The sequence below is a fragment of the Orbicella franksi genome, chromosome 12 (assembly GCF_964199315.1).
Source record: "Orbicella franksi chromosome 12, jaOrbFran1.1, whole genome shotgun sequence".
NCBI lineage: Eukaryota > Metazoa > Cnidaria > Anthozoa > Scleractinia > Merulinidae > Orbicella > Orbicella franksi.
The window spans coordinates 7,448,952-7,469,592 of NC_138156.1; the positions used below are offsets into that span (position 1 = coordinate 7,448,952).

Sequence of the window (20,641 nt, forward strand, 5' to 3'; positions counted from 1 at the left end):
GGCTTTGAAAAACTCTTCAAATGTTTGTTTTTGCGATATTGGCTTTGAACGCACGAATAATTTATAACCGAGATATTGGCTTCAGAGCCTTCGTTATGCCTTAGATGTCGTGAAATCCTCGCTAGAATACTTAAATATTCAAACAACTGATTAGACGGCACACTTTCGCAAAAAAGTCGTGAAAGGTGCTATCCTTAAGTGGGACACAAAACGTTTGGTGTTATGTTTCTTTGGATGGTATAAAGTTCTATTTTTCTTGTAAAATTAGTTGATATTAGCTATCAGTTAATGTTTCTTCAAGGGCACGCACAAACTGGGTCAAGTTTAAAACATGGATAATTAAACGAAAGGCGTGCAGTGTCTAATTATTTCCCTTTTTGAGCACAATATCAGTCGCAAGCACGTCTTGGAAAACCTTTTGACGGTCAGATTTCACACATTCCAATGTGAACTTTTCAGGCACCTCAAACTGACCTGATAACAGTACCGAACCTCCTTAGGAACAGAGTGTGTGACATTCCTTTCTTTTTTAAAAACGAGTTCTTTAATTAAGTTTACAGAAGCACAATAAAATATTAATTATTGACACCGATCGAGATTGTCGTATGGAAACGCTGAATTCCGCAATGCTTGCAGTGCATGAAGCTCGCGCATAGTGCCTATACACCGGGCAGATCTATTTGAAACGTTTGTGGACCCCCTTTGAGAGACGTACGCCAGTCGCATATGACGCGTTTCAATTTATTTTCTATCAGTGCTGGTGACTCAATGCACTTAGTCAATATTTACCTTAGTGTTTATTATTCACTTTCTGTGCTTTCTTCGTGCTCACTGAATCGTTAAGACAATACTTGAAATTGTAGCTTTCTTGACTTACTTTGACGTAATGATTTGATAGTTTTACAACGCTAAAAGGGTCGCTACGTGTTTACAATCAAGACCGCGGTGTCCACTGGCATAGAGTAAGTTGTTAGTGTAATTTAGTCTGCCACTTTCTAAGCAGCACGAACAAACTCCGATCCAAAGTTAACTTCTTTTTAAATAATTTGGTGTCATTTCAATGTTGAGGTAGGTCCATGGAGAGATTACAGAAGAATAAAGCCAGCATCTTGGCGCACTCCTCTGTAGCAGACCTGGAAAAAATCTCGACCTGGTGAGTTCTTTGCCCCCTCTGGTGAAGTGTAGATCCGCCGCAGGCCTTATTCCCGTAAACGCGTAGGTAGCCCATGTCTGAAAAGCATCCCATCTTGATCTCTATCAGTTGCTTCACGTTACAAAAGCTGAAGTTAAGCACAGTCAAACATTCACTTGTTTGCATTAGTCAGGGAACACGTGACTATTATAGTTCCCGCCGAAAGGCAAAACTTGAGTCCGTCATCTAGCAACGCATATTATGAAATTACAATAGATTATTTGTATAGGTAATCAAATGATTTCGAGTGCAATTTGGAATAAATAAGCAGACGTAAATTTTTCAAAGCCCAAAAAATTATATAGTCTTTAAAAATCACGAGTGCGTACTTATTCCAAATTGAACGAGAAACATCATTTGATTACTTGTTAATGATACACATGCAATGTAATTTCAATTTGCTGCAGACAAGTTCAATTTTTTTCACTAAATTTCAACTTTCTACACTGTTTGGGATAGATCAAAATTGATTGTACACTACCTGAGAGACCAATAGAAAAGAACTGAATCTACTTGCAATCTGGATCCTAATACTAGACTGGTAACTCGGTGAACTGCCCTTTATCATAATATTCCGTATTCTCTGAGCTAGATATACATAGCTGCTTAGCTAGTCTAATTCTTTTACTTGCTTCAGGCAACAAATAACGTGATAGTATTAAAAAATCATGATTTGTTTTAGAACAGATTAAAATATTTTTAAATTGATTAATAAACTGTTTACCAAACGACCTAACTTGCAGTCCTAAAGTTCAAAGAAATATTTTTTTCGCTTCTCCCACGGAAAAATGGCACTTCCGAATATTTTTTGAATGTTAATCGTGTTTTTCGCCTATAGCTACGATAAGGAGACCATCAAGCCATGGTCAGAAACTCATATCATATACGCTAAGACTAAAATCTTATAAATTGCACCAATTCTTCGCTGATCAATAAGTAAAATAACTTTTGATAATTTTATAAGCCAAGAAACTACAGCTGCTTCTGTCAATAGCCCCAGGAAATGGTAATATATTCTAAGAAGACTCAATGATGACAATCGGTTAACTATGCATTTAATACCGCCTTTTTTTCTTTGTCTAGTTATAATACCAATTCACGAGTCTGCTAAAGACGTTACAATTGACCTTTTTAGCTTGGGCGGTTTGTTTTCCATTACAGAACACGTTATATTCTCTAGAGAACTGTTCTTTTATCCATCTAAAAATTATTCATTCATAGACACGCGACCATTTGAAAACTTCTCAAGAGTATCATCACATGGTCTGAAATGGAGCAACAAACCGCCCAAGCTAATGAGGTCTAGTTACGGGCGACAGTACCATTTGAACTGGTAAAACGAAATATCTTGATGTTAGATTGAGACAATGAAATCAGCTCTTTTGAGTTTTCGTGAAGGCTGTGGCACTTTAATGACTTTCCAATCCTGAACCGCACATTAACAACCACGCACAGACCGGTCGATCTAATGACAGTTGCGGCCCGTAAATTGCCCTAGTAGCTTTGAACTGCGGTTTGTGGGGGCGTGAAACAACGGACTTTGAGCACGATGCTCAACGACTTGGCCAAGCAGAAACTAGTCTCTGAAGAGTTCTTGACCGGGACGAAACGAAAGCGCTGCGTCAAACCAGCCACGAACAATGTATCATCACAATTATAATGTTGTTCACGTTAATTCATCTGGGGTTTGGTCAGTTTACTCTTATAACTAACGCTGGGTAGACCTAAGGTTAACCAATGACAGTAATTTTACATAACCGTACAACTGACAAGCGACCAAAATGTTAGCTCAGATGCAACTGAGATATGGCCAAAATCTCAACTAGCAATCGAGCCATGTAGAACATGATCGTAAACGACATACTAAACGGCCTCACGTTCGATGACTAAGAAACGTGATCACATTTTAATACAGATTGCCATCTTAAACTGACCGTGGGTCAAACACGTATACACTGACGCAAAATTTCAGAAACACCTGCCACTTACATTCCCATTCACAGCCCACTCAAAGTGGATAATTGTTCAAAACTAATTATTCAAAAATAATTGGAAAGTAGGGGAGTGCGTTCGGCAAAAAGGGGTGATTGAGGAGGGGGGAGTGAAAGTTGGAGGTAAGGGGGTTCAAGGAGTGGTAAGTATGATATTATGTTTTAAAGTGGATAAATATTCAAAACTAAAGGTTTACATGGGAACGTAATTTAATGTTGTAATTATTTTATAAATTGTGAGTACAAATAAATGGTTGTCGTTGTTGTTGTTGTTGTTGTAACGAGACATATCGCAGCATGTTTAAATAAAAATTACGTTATTTCGTTGTTCCGAATACATTTCTTAATGCGAATTTTTTGAGATTTCAGCCGATCTTTTTCTGCGGTACTGGCCGTGTCCATGATACGACTCGAGAACTCAACACGCGATCGCGAGCGCATTGTATTACATAATTAACAGTTGGGAATAGTGTTAAGAGTTTCTATATGTATAAGTCATATTAAGGCCCCATCCACACTACGCTGGAGAAATTTGAAGACGGCGATTTCACTCTGAAAACGCAGCAAATATTTTCGTCCACATTACGCCGGAGAAATTTAAAAACGCAACAGTCCCTGGGCATTTTGGATTTGTGTTGGAAAAAATTCTCGGGCAGGGAGATCATATGATTATCGTGAGGTCATCGTTTTCAAAAACCTTCAGCGGTTTTCAAAATGCTTTCTGTCTACACGAAAACGAAAAGCCGAAAATGAAATTCCTCCGATTTGACTGAGCGTTTTCGAAAAGCTCCGTTTTGGTGAAGGATAAGTGTGGACGGTAAGCCAAACCGAAGGAATCAAGCTGCGTCTTCAAATTCCTGCGTGAGTTTAATTAGTTTTTCTCCGGCGAAATGTGGACGCTGCCTAAATATCACAGAAACTAGCTTAAAAAGGGAGTTTTTTGATATCGTATTCCAATAGATTCACTGTATTTTGCAACGAGTGTAAACACTTTCTTTTCGAATGGCCGAAAATCTGATTAACACCATGCACCGACCATCGAATGTGCTCCTTTTTGGCGGTGAGAAATCCTCGAGACATGAAGCCATTATCAAACTTGTGCACTTGGATTGAATATGATCAAATTGAAGTACATCTTTGCTACCTGACGTTGGCAAGCTTTGTTACGCTATGCTAAATGGTTTCACAAACGAACTTTGTAATATAAAACTCGATGAAACCTCAGCTGCGATAAAAATTACATACAAAGATTGTAAAATACAAAAGAAATATTTGAAAACTCTATTGGAATATTAAAGGTCAAAATTAAGATTAACATTTGTTTACTTGAACGAGGCAAGTGCCCAACAGGTAGAGTGGTGAGGCTCTACACTAACAAAAATAACAGATTGAACAAACGAAGGCGACAATCAAAATGGCGTTGACCTGTCACATCTTTTTGTTACCCTTGTTATTGAGATGTTACTGTGTGGCGGGCTTTCTTCGAGGAATGCTATACCCCAGGGAGTCGGAGACTCGACAGGTGAAATCTTTAGACGGAATGTGGGATTTTCGGGCAGATATTTCGTCAGTCGGGTTTGAAGAAATGTGGTACTCGCTGCCCTTAGCCCAGGTAAACTGTTCCAGTTAAACCCAAAAAGTTTTGTTGCTTTGTGGGCCAGTCTATTTAAAAGTACAGTCTATTTTAAATTTTTAAAATAGGGAGGGGTGTTTAAGAGTACACTAAAAAACTAGTCGTTATCTGACGAATAATTTGCAAACTCTTTGTCTGGTTTATTATGATTATTATGATTGCTTTGTTTGGCGCTGTCACCCTCTCTAATGGCCTAAGTTTTCTAATTTATCAACTCTTTTATTCGCCTTTGAGTTAAATTAGCAGGAGTCTTTGAGGGTTATCTTCTACTGCGGCTGAACCAGTGGCTGGTTAAAATTACAAGCACAAGAGCAATGTCGGGTTGATCCAAATTTCAGGACACTATGAACCGCTCTGCGCCTGCGTGCGTTGCCTTGTGCTTATCGCACATTTTTTTTGATCAACCTGACGTCTAGGGAAGGGGTACGAAAGAAGCGCATTCAGTTAAACCACAAAAAAAAAATACTAAAATTGCAATGTTTGCACTCTAGAAATAACATAGTGTCTAGTGTTGCCTAGCAACAGTAGCCACAAAAATTGTATCTCGATCAGGTATCGGTCTGAAAATACAAGTCATAAAAATCAGTTGGTAAATACATACCTGTGTTTATTTTTGACGATGTCCGTTAACATAGTCAGATGTCTTCTTTTCGGAAATTAAGGGACAACCGGGAAACACATTAAAGATGTCGATCATTCTAAAATTTATTTGCATAAAAGCATCACTTCAGACATTTTGTCAGATATGCGATTACTGCAGCAGCTGCGTCGTCTACAGTCGGACAAATGTTTCGCGCCCGTTTACCTTGTTTTCCATTTTTTCTTTCAGCCACAAAAAAACTTTTTGATAAGGCAACTTTAAGAATCGAATTATTTGAACCATTCTCTTCTGTTCTATCACTGACGATTCTGAATATAGGAAAGCTGCACATTTTACGAGTAGAAAAAGGCAATATCAGATTTCGCTCATTCGTTATGTTTTTGATCTCTTACGCACGAAAACTTTGGTGGTGAAAACTGAAAAGCCTTTTACTGACATCCTAAGTGAACATTAATTGTGTTCAACTTCTTTATTCCTTTTTATGAAAACTGAATATTTATGCCTTGGCGTGTGTAGCCATAAATATTATAATTAATTATTAAACGTTCTCGTGATAAACCATGGAAGACCATGGAATATCCCATTTGTCACTTGCAATTTCTTGTGTGTTTATATGCACACTCGCCTTTATGTATGCAATTGAAAATACAGTGACCAACACAATCAAAGCAGTGCACGATGGGAAGGCTGAGTGTAATATCATCGAGTATGCAGCGGCTTTTCTGTATTCTGATTGGCTGTAGCTTCTAAGACGTGAAATAAAGAGACTCTTTGTTTTGTTTTTTTCAGAAGCCAGGCAAAAAGTCTGAATGACGTAGAAGGAGGCTTAGTGCATATGCAGGGCTCGAAAAAAGTGCCGTCCGGTCGTCCGGAACAAGTAGCAGATTTTCCTTCTGGGCAAGAAGCTTTTCATTCTCACTTGCCAATGGGCAAGGGATCAGGCAAGTTGTCTGCCATCTAAAACATTAAAAAAGCACATTAAGACTTGCCCAGGGCAAGCAAAATTTGAGAACCGACTACATGTCCCAATGGCCAGCTGGAATTCAAGTTTTTTTCGAGCCCTGATATGTACTAGTTTTTTTTTTTTTGGTTTTTTTTTTTTTTGTCTCTTTGTGAGCTACATTTTAAAATACATGCGGCGGTAACAGGCGTGATTTAATTACAGCTGCATGTGTGAGTATTGCATTGATTTGAAGCGATTTTCTACGAGTTCTCAGAAACAGACTTTATCGCATAATTTAGATTATTGTTAACCAGTAAAATTTATGAAATCGTTTCAAACGACTTGGCTTGTGTTCTTCTACAAACTGTCCATCATTACTTGTTTTGAACCCTGGACTCTGTTAATCGAGATTTCCCGTTGGGTATCCATTATCTGTTGCAGTGTACTCATTAGGAGTCCATCAAAGTAATTATTTTGAAAAGTCCTCCCGTGCCGTTTTAAAATAGCGTATTTTCAACGGGGATGAAAATCATTTAACGATGCGAGATGACTGAGTTAAAAGGAAGAACAATCAATTTGAAAGGGAAATGATTATTTAAAAATTCTCTCTTTTGGAAAATTATATGCATATGGCTATATACGACCTGTGCGGTCCACGTAACTCTATTAAACGTCAAATAAATTACTATATATACATGATTAAAAAATTTGGACGCGCTGGGTCTATTAATTTAGTAGGCACACAATGCGACGCCATATGTATATCTAAAGCGCATTTCTACAATCTTCTTGCCAGTTCAATTCAATACAGGATCAAATACTACACTACAGTATCCTGCCCTCCCACTTAGGCACTACACATTTGTCGTTATATCAGTTGAATATAAACTCCCACAGATTGTTTAGTCTATACACCAACTTAATCAAAGGCTGGATCGAGTGTTTCTCGGGTGTGATATTCATTTTTCCCGAAATCATTTACTCCTCACCAGAAAACATGTTTGCAAGTCCCCGATTGATAGAACAAAGCATGATTTTCAGATATTGATGTATGGTGAGTTAGATGAATAAAATCACTTTCACTTCCGTGAGGCTGAATTTAATATTAAGAGAATATTAATTCATTATTGATCATTATTGAGATAGATCAGATTGGTCACAAGAAAAACGTTTCCTCTACACGTCAGACAAAGATAAAGATGAATAGGATCATCCGTTATTTTTGTTTAATGGTAGTTCGCTCAAGAAAGTAGTTCCATCAGTGTATTTCATTTCCCCCATACTTTACTCATTCTTTCAAACCATTGTATTTTCATATCAGTCTAGGTTTGATTTAAATTTAAAGGGGATTATCCAGCTAACACGACTTTTGGTCTGAGAGCACGTCTCTGAGACGCCCGAAGAATTGTTAATCCGATTTATATGTTAAGCTATATCAGCTTATGTATGGTAGCCTATTCATCGCTGTTATTAAAAAGACGAAACTGCAAACTATTCAGCAGGAAAAGTGGAAAAGGGCTGGAACGTCCCCCTTTCTCTGTCATTTTTGTAGCACTGTAGGTAATCCCTATGCGTACTGTGTAGGCCGCTGGCCGCCGCGTTAAAACGGTAGACCTTATGCTAATCAGTCAGGCTATAAAACAGGGCGTTTGGCTGGGAATGAATGTCAAGTCAAGGGTTAATGTTCTTACAGTTCTAAACTTTAGTACATTATGAAGCTTCTTTTACGAAAATTATATTCTGTTTCTCTACTGCTGGCCGTGGTCAGGCCTCTGAGGCCAGAACAGTTCTGAACTAACCATGAAATAACCGTGGAAATAATTATAAGCTGTTCTTTTATGCTCTGCGTGTGGGTATTGCACTGACTGAAAGCGAACTGAGCGAATTTGTGAAATTTCAATTCCATTCGAAGCGACGACCGCGACAGAAATGCGACAAACAACGGAAATTCAGAGTGAGCCTATTGTTTGGGGAAACTGACAAATTACCAAGCAACATGAATCCAGTACACATAACCGGTAATAGAGTTGAGTTTACAAGTAGTTTATTACTTTACGACAGCTCTCAGCTGATTACTCGTAGCTGTTTTCTCATTGTGGGAACGTGGAAACTGATATAAGAATCTCTTTGATGAAGTTTTAACTGAAATAGGTACCCAAGCTGCACATGTGCTTACTTGTACAACTCTGCGTTGCAAACGTATACGAGCATCCTTGACTTTCCGATTACTCTCTGAACGTGTGATCCAATCATCAACTTCAACGTGCTTCTTCAAAACTTTAAGGGTGTAAAATTTATCAAAACGCCATTGAAATAGACAAATGAATGCCAATTTGCGGGAAAAAAAGTTCGTCCAAATCTCGCAGAATCGATGAGAATCGGAAAAGAAAATGTTTGACTCATTGTTAATGTTATCTACAAAGTACTTTTCGCTGTAAGCCGAGCTGATTGTGTGTTATTACTGAAAAGGTTGATTTTCTTTTCTCAATTCTTGTAGATTGGCGATGTGCTGTCGATGCCTGTCCCCTCAAGCTATAATGACATCACAGAAGAGCGCTGGCTCAGGGACTTTGTTGGCTGGGTCTGGTATGAAAAGGTCTTTTATGTGCCTCCTTCCTGGAAGGCAACTCCCAAAAGAGTTGTACTACGTTTCGACAGTGTTTCCTATCGATGCAAAGTGGTGAGTTCAGTAATCTTGAAATCGTTTTGGTTTGGCTGTATAATGGCCCTGTAAGGAAAGAAACGGAAGACAAGTGGATCGATCTTGGGGTGAGACGGGAAGTAAGCTAAAACTAAAAATCTACATAAGGAGATATATTACAAATATCTACTGAGCACGAGAAGAAAAGATTAACTCAAGTCACAATATGGACAATAAAGTTGCACCTGCTGTCAGTCACCTTTTCACCTATGTGTCCGCTTAGAAAAGGTATCCACTTTTTGTTAAAATGTTGTGTTTGTTTCGCTGGGGCCATGACTAAGTGTCTGCTAACAGGACGTATACGTTAGTAGAGGTTCTACCTTAACTATTGTTTCTGATCCCTCTCCAGTGGTTAAACAATAAAGAGATATTAGAGCACGAAGGAGGAGATGTACCGTTTGAAGTTGATATCACACGTGAACTAAATGACCATGAAAGAGACTCGCACAGGTTGACAGTGGCGGTCAATAATACTCTCACAATTAGATCACCAGGAAAAGTGGGGAGCCACTACAGGTAATTATGTAATAAGCTTAGGCACACAAAACGTACAGAGGGCTACGCGACATGGCGTACGTAAAAATATGGAGTACGCATTTTTTAAAGCTTCATTTAAGGGGGCATGGTACCCTAAAATAAGGCGATGTTCATGAAAAATTCAATTTCTTAGAAATACAAGACTTAAGACCCTTGAGGACTTGTCAAAAACATTTTGAAACGACCTTGCCGAATTTCCTTCCAGATGAGTGTGAAATTTAAGGAAAGTACACAGTGGTATAAGTTTTCACGTGGCAACGGCCATAGCAACGACTGTTTACTATAAGAACGTGACAAAAAATATAGATTATTTCTAACTTATATGAACGAAACTATTTAGAAAAAACTTTTAAGACATGCACAACTCGATTGGTATAATTGTGAAAAGCTTTGCCTCGAATTGCCATCACAGGCTCATTCATTTCCCTTATGACAAGGAATATTTCCCACAACTGCGGTAACTTTTTACAAAATAGAACAACCATTGCACCCCCTCCCCCGAGATCCAATCTGCACCCCCCCCCCCCCCACTATTTGTGGCTCGTTAAATGCTTAATACTTCGTGTAAGAAACTTAAAGTGCATTTTTCTCCAAAGTTTACTTTTGTACCGACTGACTTCGCGCCAACATTTCTACTTTGCAAGGTTTTTAAGTAGAATTTCTGAAACTTGGGCTCATCAAAGACCAATAGTGTCGTGATGATATAAACCAAAAAAATCGTAACATTTTAAGGTCTGTCACGTGACACGAGATGATTTGTCCTCTAGGTGTGGTAAAAAATAAGGTTATTTCCAAATAAAGCTGTAAAAAGCACTGAAAATAAGAGTTAACTGTCAAAACTTAGGTTCATATCACAGAACAAAACAGAAACTTACATGATATGCTTATTTGACAGTCAATTCTTGTTTTGTAAAAGGGCAGGAAGTGTTGGCGTCAATACTATAAAACACTCTTCAAAAGGCTGTGGCTGGTTTCCATAGCAACCATTTTGAGTAAAACTCTAGAAATTTAATTTCTCTTCTTGAGTGCAATAGCACACAACTGATCTTTCTTCACCATATTTAAACAAACTTTTTGGTCCATATTGAGGGTACCATACCACCTTAAATTGTCCAACTCTGTAGCAAGAGATAGAATAACACGTCAGTCAATAAGGGAAACTGTCATCCTCTTTGGCAGTAATATATGGTACAGGGAAGAGAAATTATGTTATAAGTCGTGGCTTTTAATTCTCTGGAAGGAAGAAATCGGCAGTGCAAAGACGCCCCTTTTGTCGAGTTATGATGATATACGTCAATAATAGAAATGACGTTTTCTTGAACCCGGAACTTATAACATTTTTATTTTCGTCCTTTCCTTTATATTTTTGGGTTTTGCTTACATATTTGCATTCAATTTATTAATTGATGTTTTCCCTCAGCTCAGAGTACTGCGATTCATCCAGTGATGAGGTCACAGAAGTGGACTTTGCAGGAATCCACGGCTCAGTAAAACTCCACACCACCCCCGAGGTGCATTTATCTGACATAACCGTTTTCACCGAACATTCCTACACCAAAGCCACAGTGAAATTCATGACGGAAGTCGGTGTTACCAGTGAAGTCAAATCAGATGACATCATTATGAGCTACGAGTTGTTCGACAGGAAGGGGAGAGTGGTTGGTTCTGTGGGTGGTAAAAAGATGTTCTTCGGGGAGATAACGGTGTTTTTCCCCACCCTTTGGTGGCCAATTGGTATGAGTGACACCCCAGGCTACCTGTATACACTAAAAGTGAGTTCTAGAATAGTTGTTTCGTCCATATTATGAAAAGGGAGCATAGCAGACGCAAGGAGTTACAGGGGAGGAAATACGCGTGACGCGCATACTATCTCACATCGTACTTCTCCCTAACATTCTACTCTTAAACACGTGTCCTGCCTCTGCTGCGTACATCATATATAAGCTCTCTTTATCACCTTGTTTACGCCTCATATTAGGGGCATGGGGTAATTACTGATAAAGATTATTCGTCATTTTTAACGGAACGAAATCGTGGCGTACAGCATGAGATTTGAGTTTTTTTTTTTTTTTAGGAAATCATTCCTTGTTTCCTGAAACTTAAATCTGTGATCTTTTCAGAGGGCTGAAAAAAAGCTTACTGTTTGCTACATGTATGTGCTGCGTCACAGTTTTCCGTGGATTGGTCTTTTAATTCTCGCACACACTTAGAATTGATTTTAGAGACCTAGCTGTAATAAAGCCACGGAGAAAACGTCTTTCAAAGGCAGGAAACGGCCTAGAACTTGTACATGTCGAGTCAGGCCAAGAAATAAAGGCTAATAACAGTTGTATGTACAAGGAAAAGGAGTTACTTAACTAGGCGATAGTAGAAACTATTCAGGTTTTTCTTTTTCTTCTTTCTGAAGGTTATCACGTCACATAAAAGCTTTCACGATGTATACACCCTACCAGTAGGCTTCAGAACCGTCCGAGTGGAGGGCTCCAGATTCCTCATCAATAATGTCCCTTTTTACTTCAAGGGCTTCGGTAAACGGCAGGATAGTGACGTAAGTCGGTTGATCTTATGTGTAGTATCGGCGAAAAAATAACAGTCTTATAACCTATCCACAGCAGCAACACAAAAATTTGTCTTCTCAAAATGAATACAAACCGTAATCGACAAATCCAAAAAACCTAAACCTGATTTAGTTAAACTGGTTTAGTTGGTGTGAATGGGGCATTAGCTTGGTAACAGATCGATACCCGATTGAGTATTCACTACAGTTGGACCCCGCTAATACGAACTCGATCGGTTATTTTGAACTCAAAACCATTTCCCTCGGATATGCCCTTCAGTCATTTACTATCGGGGCTATTACAAACTTTTTCCCTTTTCCCTGAGAGTTCAAAATAGCGGCGTTCAACTGTATATGCATTTTATTTTCTGTTATGTCAGATTCGAGGTCGAGGTTTCGATTACGCTACGTTGATCAGAGATTTCAATCTGATCCAGTGGTTTGGCGCCAATTCAATACGCACAAGTAAACACCCACCACCTGAGGAGCTTCTGGACCTCACAGACAAGCATGGGATCGTGGTTATCGATGAGAGCCCGGAACTGGGACCAGAAGAAGTTTTTCAGTATGTGACATAAATGCATGTATTACTTTTTGACGAGGCTCTAAAACGAATTTTAGTTTAAGGAAGCCTTTATGAGTTAACTTATATCTAGCTTCTATCCAAACATCATGCTTGTGTCAATCGTCATATAATTTATTTCCTTCCAAGTCGCTATATATACTCGGTTGCACTACTGAATCCTAGCTATTAGGAGCTTAAGCACAGACGCCTTGAAAGTCACTAACAGCAACTGGCAGTTTGTTTCCTTTATTTTGGAGGGTTCTCTTATTGCTGCCAATGAGCTGCAAGCTCGTGTCATGGCTTTTTTTTTAATGAAAAGCCAATAAGACAGCATTTGATAACGGACTGTTGTCAGTGTCCCCAAAATGTGTGCTCGTACTAGTAATTCACGATCTACTAAGAACAAAAACGCCACGACTTGCAATTAGGCTGAATCGTCCCATCCTAAGAGAATAGCTATACCTTTCATGCCCAAGCGGGCCGCTTGATTTTTTACAATAACTACTGAAATTCTTGCGCGCTCGCCTTTGGCTAATTTTCATAGTCAATACGCGGAGAGACTCGTGAATTTTTAATTTTGACTCAAATTTGTCCCTTCTGCCTTTTTGTTATTGTAAAAAAGGAAAACAAATTGACATCAGGTTTCAGGTGCATGCGTCTGTCATGTCAGTCGACAATGAATTTCGTCACAACATTGTCAAAGTAGCCTGCGGATCAACTCGGCTGTCGCTCATGGTCAATAACAGGACAGACGCATGAAAAACTGACAGGTTTTAAGTCCTTTTAGCCATTAGCTAGGACGCGTTCACGAAGGCAACTGTCAATATCGCTTTTTATAACGTCAGGGATTACATATCAGAACATGCCGTAAATCGCCATCTTGATCTGCTGTCACAACTGATACAACGGGACAAGAATCATCCCTCTGTAGTTATGTGGTCTGTAGCTAGCCATTCCGCTACGGCTTACAGCAGAAACATCGGTACACACCTAAAACGAATGATGAGTTTCACGAGGGAGATGGACTTACAGAAACGCCCTGTTACATACGTCACGTCATCTAGTGATAGGTTGATGATAGTGGAGGACCCTGCGGTAAGTTTATAAGGCTTCAAGATCAAACCTTGCACATGTCTCTGAAGTGTAATGTGTTTCTTGGCTAAAGATTGCCATCCCCCTCTTCATGTTCAATCGCTAAAACAAGCTGCAGCCCCGCTCCCCGCTGTGCTCAGTTGATGCGTTTCAGTATTAGGGTCCACAAATTGAGAATTTGTTTTTGTTGGAACAAATTAATGACCATATTATGACTATTTTTTATGTCCTGATATAGTGACTGACCAAGCATGGCAGCAAAAAAAATTGAAATTCGTTTTTCAGGAACTTCCAGGTTCCCCAATTTGCTATTGCTTTTAAAACAATATCAAGGTAATTATTATTATGTCGTGATTCGTACCGGTTGGAGATCAAGGAAAGTGCAGGAGTGTTCTCCAAGTAAGCAATGAACTTTCCAGTCTAGGCTGTTTTTCAGTGTTTAACTTTTAATAAGAATAACGTTTTTCAGGAGACCGCGTTCTCCTCCCCTCTGGGTTCCTTCCCGCTCTACCTGATAATTATGGCCAGGTACAAATCCTTGGGTAAATGGCTCTTAGCTACTGTAACTAAGGAGCGTTTTTCCTCCTTAAAAGTAGTTTTATTTTTCGACGCACAGCTTGAATTCTGTGACGTTATTTCTTTCAATCGTCATTATGGATGGAATTGGTACCCAGGCCAACCCAACTTGATAGCGAAGGCGTTGGAGGAGGATCTGCGCGGTTTACATCACGTGTTTGGTAAACCAGTTCTCATGGCCGAATATGGAAGTAGCGCTGTCGCTGGGATACATAAGGTAACAAAAGATCCGGACAGCTGCAATGATGATAACTACGATAAACTCTTTCATGGGTTCGAAATTCTTGTTGTCTGCAAAGTCTCGCCCATTTTTGTGAACTAAATTTTTATGTTATTTTTTCCATTGCTGCAGAAGCCGTCTTTGCTTTATACAGAGGAGTACCAGGTAAAAAAGAAACTCACAAAATCCTTTTGAAAATTAGTCAGTTTATTTCACTCAAAGCCACACATTCCAAGCATCAATCATTCGCGTTCAAGCGATAAAAGAACATCCCCTAGTACCCAAGTAGAACGCTTGCGCACTAAATAGAAGCCATTTCAATCGAAAACAGTTGTACAATCATACTCTTTGTTTCTTCTTGTTTTTTATGTAGGGGAGTATTTCCTCTACGGCAACTGAGATGTTGTCGTCGCTGCCCTTACTTGTCCATGCGGAGTCAAAAAGTATAAATTGCTATTGGGAGTGACACTAGCGAGGAGTAATAATGATAATGATAATGATAATAATAATGATGGTAATAATAATAATAATAATAATTACATACACTTTTTTTACTACGAGTTGCACTGGAATGAAAAGTACTGAGGCCTGAATTTTTCTTACACTTTGGCGTAATTTTCGTAAACTTTAGCGAGCTAATCTGACAATATAGATGAGGATTTGTCGTTTCTTAGTGCTTTCTATTCTAAAACTTTTACTTTTTACTTGTTTGCAGGTCGATACAATGAAACAGTATTTTCCTGTGTTTGATCGACTCAGAAAAGAGTTTTTGACAGGAGAAATGATCTGGACGTTTACAGACTACAATGTACTAGAATGTATGTAATAGATTGATTGAGGTAATCTTTGTCGGAATGTTAGAGCAGTTTTCATTTGAGAGTCGATAAATAACTGGTTTTACACCAACAACACTACACGATTTGCGTTAAAAAAATTGCGCTACTTTTTCATCCAATCACAATTAAAACCACTCTGTGTAATTACTTCGAGTATTGTTTGGTTAACCGGATTGTGAGTGGTCAGAGTGATTTCTTCGGTTTTGGTTTTACGACACAAAATTGAAAACGGCTCTAAAGTTCGTACTTATTACTAATAAGTGATTTAGCTCATGTACTTTGAGTTAAGTTTTATTCTAAAAAAATTGCTGGCATGCAACAAAGCCACCTCAGCACAAGCACAATGATCTTTTTTTATGCTCACTTACTTTTTCCCTTGAAAATGAAACTGCATTTCATCATTTTCGTCATGTGGGCTATTTTACTCATTAGCTTCACTTCATCTGAAAAAACTAGGATTACTGATTTTATAGAATAGTTCGGTAACAATTTTTAACATGATTTTTAATTATTCCTCTGTAGTTTATTGTATCTGTGATTAAGAAATAGTTTTTAAACAGCTTACTCTTATTCTCGTCTTTCTAATTTTAACGTAGTAAATGTTTTGCCATTTTATGAAAATTGACTCTAATTTAAAGTAAAGAGTGTCCACAATTAGTTGCACAAGCTGAATATCTCTGACACTTAAAGAAAGTTTATTCATTCACTCATTCATTCATTTGATGAAAACAGCGCGCAATTTTCTGAAAATGTTTTTCAAAAATGATTCAATGCTTGAACAGCTTGCGCTCAGATGAGTTTGATGAGCTCTAATAGGAGCCCATAAAATAAGTGCAACATCCTTTAACTAATTAGAGCAGAGATGGTGTAGCCTCGTACGGCAATCTATACCAAAAACATTCGCTTTCCGCTCCAGCCACCAGTGTTTTGTTTTCAAACCAATTGCTATTTGTTCAGCACTACATGTACCAGCTTTGCGATGGTTCTGTTAATTTTGTTCTGATGGCTTTATTTGCCTTCCAGCCTACGATGTCCTATCAACCAACACAAAGGGACTCTTGACTCGTCAACGGCAGCCTAAAGCTTCTGCCCACGCGCTACGGCAGAGATATCAAGCCTTGGCCATGGACGCACATCCGAGGTTCACTGGCGACCAGTTACTGGATGCCCTTATAAGGTTCAAACCTCACGTTGGAGACCAGTCTCCTATCAGTCATCAGCAGCGGCTTCCTGCTTTGATAAGAGAGGAAAGAGTCAATACCACCATACGGAAACGCTCCTTGGACGAAATAATGACATTTTACGAGCATAACTGACGCAATGCATTCATATCGTAGATTAGTTTAGAATTAATATCACTTCCAATTAACTATATCGATGGATCGACCTGGTCTTTTTATTCATCCTTTTCTTAAACATAAAAGTAAAATTTCTTCTAACAGACGCCACTAATTGTGACGATAATGGGCGATTCGCTGCCGATTCGTGCAGCGATTTTCCCATGTAAAAAACCATTATTTCATTCGAACCACAAGTTACTAACATGCACGAAACGCTTATTTCAGAAAGAGAAGAAACTTGTGACGATTACACCGGCTGATTACGTAAACCACTGAGAAAAAGAAAACGCTGTGTATTGCATCGTGATGTTAATCAGTAATAAGCGTATGTGTTCAGTCTGAGTATTCAGACCGTTCCATCATTTCGATCTGGTCCCGTAGGTTTCCATTGACGTTACCATCACACAGCTCCAGAGTATTTTCCTGTTCGATTCCTGAGTATTGAACTACCCCATACCTCCAGTCTATCTTTTTCTCGAAAATTCATGGGGAACAACACAAAAATCATGACTGTGAGCGTGACGTGTGAGAGTAGCGTTGCCCGCGTTACTTGTGGCTCGCGGCTTCGCTTATCACGCAAACTCCCACGACTGCTAACTTTAATATGTTGCGTTCTTCTTTGCGTTCTTCCCTACGGATTTTCAGGCAAAAGAGAGACTACTCGCAGTCTACATACCCCCTGGCTTCTCCACCCCATTTTTCTCGGAGTGAAGGCTCTGCGTACAAGTTTGGCGATTTGTGGTGAAGAATTACAAACATCAACAAGCATGGCGTCAGTTATTGTGCCTCGAGGACGAGGTTTATTGCTGTTTCTCTCAGTAACAGTTATTGTTCTGCTTATTCTTCGTGCTTTTACAAACATCAGTTTTGGTGAAGGTTCAGTCTTCGGTAGTAGAAGGTCAACGGAAATAAAAATGCTCACCTACAACATTTGGTTCTCTGATGAGAAGATGCGCGAAAGAATGGAAGCCTTAGGTGAAATCGTAGAAGATCTTGAGCCAGATCTTTTGACTTTTCAAGAAGTCACTCACGACAATCTGGCCGTGTTACGAGAGCAACGCTGGTTTTCGCGATATCACTTGGTTCCATGGCCGCCTGACCTCGCGAAAGAAGGAAAGTCGCATTTTGTTGTCATTTTGAGTTCATTTCCTGTTGAAAGATGGGAAGTTTACACCTTAAAGACTTCTCCACGTAATCGCACACTTGTTGTGGCAGAACCAAAGAGCTCTACCTCGTCGGCGGAAGTTGTATTTGTGATTGCAACCACGCATTTAGCATATTCTGGTTATAATACTAAACTACGCGAAGAGCAGTTAAGAGAGTCTGTTAAGATTATTTCTGCTTATGATAATGTTTGTGTCATGGGTGATTTGAACATTCAAGATAAAGTTGATGGAGATGTAGTTCTGCCATCGCCATGGATTGATGCCTGGCTGTCAATTTCCGGAAATTCTGAAAGTAATGGTTACACCTGGCACCGAAATAAGACACCATTTGCCTCAGTGCTAAAAAGTACTGTCAATTCAATTAGTTACCAAATTCGGCTTGATCGTGTTCTTTGCAAACTGTCAGACTTTAAAGTTAAAGAGATGAGAATTGTTGGTGATAAGGTGACAAAGTCTGGGGTTCTCCCCAGCGATCACTTTGGTCTTTTTACAGTCATAGAACTGGTACAGAAAACTGAACACAAACATGACAACAGCAAAAAGTTGCAAACTGATAGTGAAGTTTATTTTAATAGACCAGCTGGGTGGGAAAAGTTAATTAAGCAGTAATGAGTGGATAAATACGTAGATAGCTTTGGTGGATGTCAGGAAAAGATACGGTGGAAAGTAGGATTCCTAAAGAAGGGAAGTTATCCCAGGGCCGCAAGATGCAAATTACTAAACAGTAATTTTTTGACCTGTCATGCGGTCCTTCCTTCCCGTGCAGAACGGACATGTGATAAGCCCCCAAACTATCTCTAGGAGAGTAATGAATCTGTAGCATGAATGATGAGTCTATAGCATGACCAATATTTATTTATTCCATTTAAAGCTCTCGTAAGCAGACACCATGATGGGAAAAAGGTGTCCTTAACTGGAGCTGAATATTTACAAGAGTGGTTCTTGTAAGAGGCCACAGAAAGTGTAAGGGATAGATGGATACTTATGGGAGCTTTCCCAGCTAACAATGAACATTGAGAGTGAAAAAATACCACCATAAATTATTTTTGTGGTGTTTTTATTGCCTTATGCAATGCTGTGATTATGCAGTAATGGTCTACTGTAGTACTAAAGGTAAAGTCTGCATTACGAGCCAAGTAGCTCATCAGGCAGGAGCTTATCCCAGTTTGAAAGGACTAGGAGTATTTCTACTCCCCCCTGGATGGGATGCTAGTCCATCACAAGGTTACCCCCCAGCATTAAATTCGCTGGTACCCATTTATAGACCCAGGTGGAGTAAGGCACTGTGAGAGTAGTGCTTTGCCCAAGAACAACTCGATGTCCCCAGTCAGGGCTCAAATCCGGACTGCTTGCTCCAGAGTCACGCGCATTTACACCATGAGGCCACTGCACCTCCCACACTGCAGAACTAAGACTGGCCCTTAATGAGTAATGAACAAATCATAATTGCAAGCAAAATTGGCATCAGAGCAACAAAATGCAGTGATACAGTTTATGTTTGAGTACATACCCTTCTTAGTCGGACCTAAATAATTCCTTTCAGGTGTCTGCGAACAGGAGGGAATGGATAAATACAGAGTTTGTATGGGAGTTCAAACAGAGTTCATTAAGTAGAGCTGTTCACTTACAAAAGTGTCCATCATCAAGAGAGCTTTGTATGTGATTATTTCAGGCCTCCATACATGTCTATCAACGTTTCATCTTTCCTAGTTAATTGGACCATTGTAATTATCAAGATGAAAAACTAAACGCTTTCATTATAGGACTGATTACAAGGAGTAATGTAATGCTAATCTCCCCTTTTGCTGTAGTGCCAGCCGTCAAGTTGGATTAGCCTTAACGTGATGTCTGGCATGTGCATTTCTAAAACAAGTACTGGTATGTCACCATTCCTCCCCTAGCCCCCTTTCCACTGTGGCTTAACATTACTTGGTAGTGGAACATGTTCCTAACACTCATAAGTTTATATTTTCTAGCCTGTAAAAGAGACTTCTAGGGTATACAGCTTTCCATTCTCTACTTGCACAAATCCTATAATACACCTCTTTTACCCTCCCGCCAAAAGTTTCTATCATCGTTTCCAATTTCTCCCAGGACATGAAGATGCCCCGAGAGAAATCTAAAACAATGCCTATGCAATTTTTTTTTGGGGGGGGAGGGGGGGTTAAAAGAGGTGTATAATGAGATTTGTGCAAGTAGAGAATTCTTTTCACCCTGTTTTCCAGGCAAGTAGCATACAATTCCTTTTAATTTTTACAATTTCCAACTGCACCATTATAGTATAATTTTTGGTACTTAAACATTGATGGCCTTAAATTTGGAAAAATTCAACGACCATCTGAACTGATACCTTTTTTCACCCACCTACCCTGGAGTCAAGGAGATGACAACAAATTATTCAGGGTATCCTTTATTCCGGCAAATGATTCACAATGGAATCTATTTCTCATTATGTTTCTCTTTGTCTGTCTGTTGAACTATAAGGTACAGCTTGCCTTGCAGGCATAAACGGGAATGAAGTTGGGGAGGCGAGGGAGAAGGAACGCGTTCCTCCTCTCCGTCCACGCCCTCACCACCCTTCCCCTCCCCCGGCCCCACTCCGCTGCTCCCATATTCTTACCTCCCTCTCCTCTACCCAGGTAAGCCCTTATCTCGGAGGGCGGGCTCTGGGTACGAGTTAGGACTGCCTGG

General features: G+C 39.4%; 2 protein-coding genes across 2 annotated transcripts; both read left to right on the plus strand.

Moving 5' to 3' along the window:
* Positions 1-927: 927 nt before the first annotated feature.
* On the plus strand, positions 928-16,784 carry LOC145464437 (beta-glucuronidase-like). The gene is made up of 12 exons (XM_081448345.1): positions 928-962; positions 1,073-1,153; positions 8,858-9,040; positions 9,411-9,577; positions 11,019-11,370; positions 12,006-12,146; positions 12,536-12,720; positions 13,566-13,815; positions 14,429-14,605; positions 14,741-14,773; positions 15,324-15,426; positions 16,468-16,784. Exons 3-12 carry the CDS (start codon positions 8,876-8,878, stop codon positions 16,758-16,760), a joined length of 1,866 nt encoding a protein of 621 aa, XP_081304471.1. The 5' UTR covers positions 928-962; positions 1,073-1,153; positions 8,858-8,875; the 3' UTR covers positions 16,761-16,784.
* A 37-nt stretch (positions 16,785-16,821) lies between these two features.
* LOC145464449 (5'-tyrosyl-DNA phosphodiesterase-like) lies at positions 16,822-20,640 on the plus strand. The gene is made up of 2 exons (XM_081448358.1): positions 16,822-20,014; positions 20,181-20,640. The coding sequence occupies exon 1, from the start codon at positions 17,270-17,272 to the stop codon at positions 18,557-18,559; it is 1,290 nt and encodes a 429-aa protein (XP_081304484.1). The 5' UTR covers positions 16,822-17,269; the 3' UTR covers positions 18,560-20,014; positions 20,181-20,640.
* The last annotated feature ends 1 nt before the right edge of the window (position 20,641 follows it).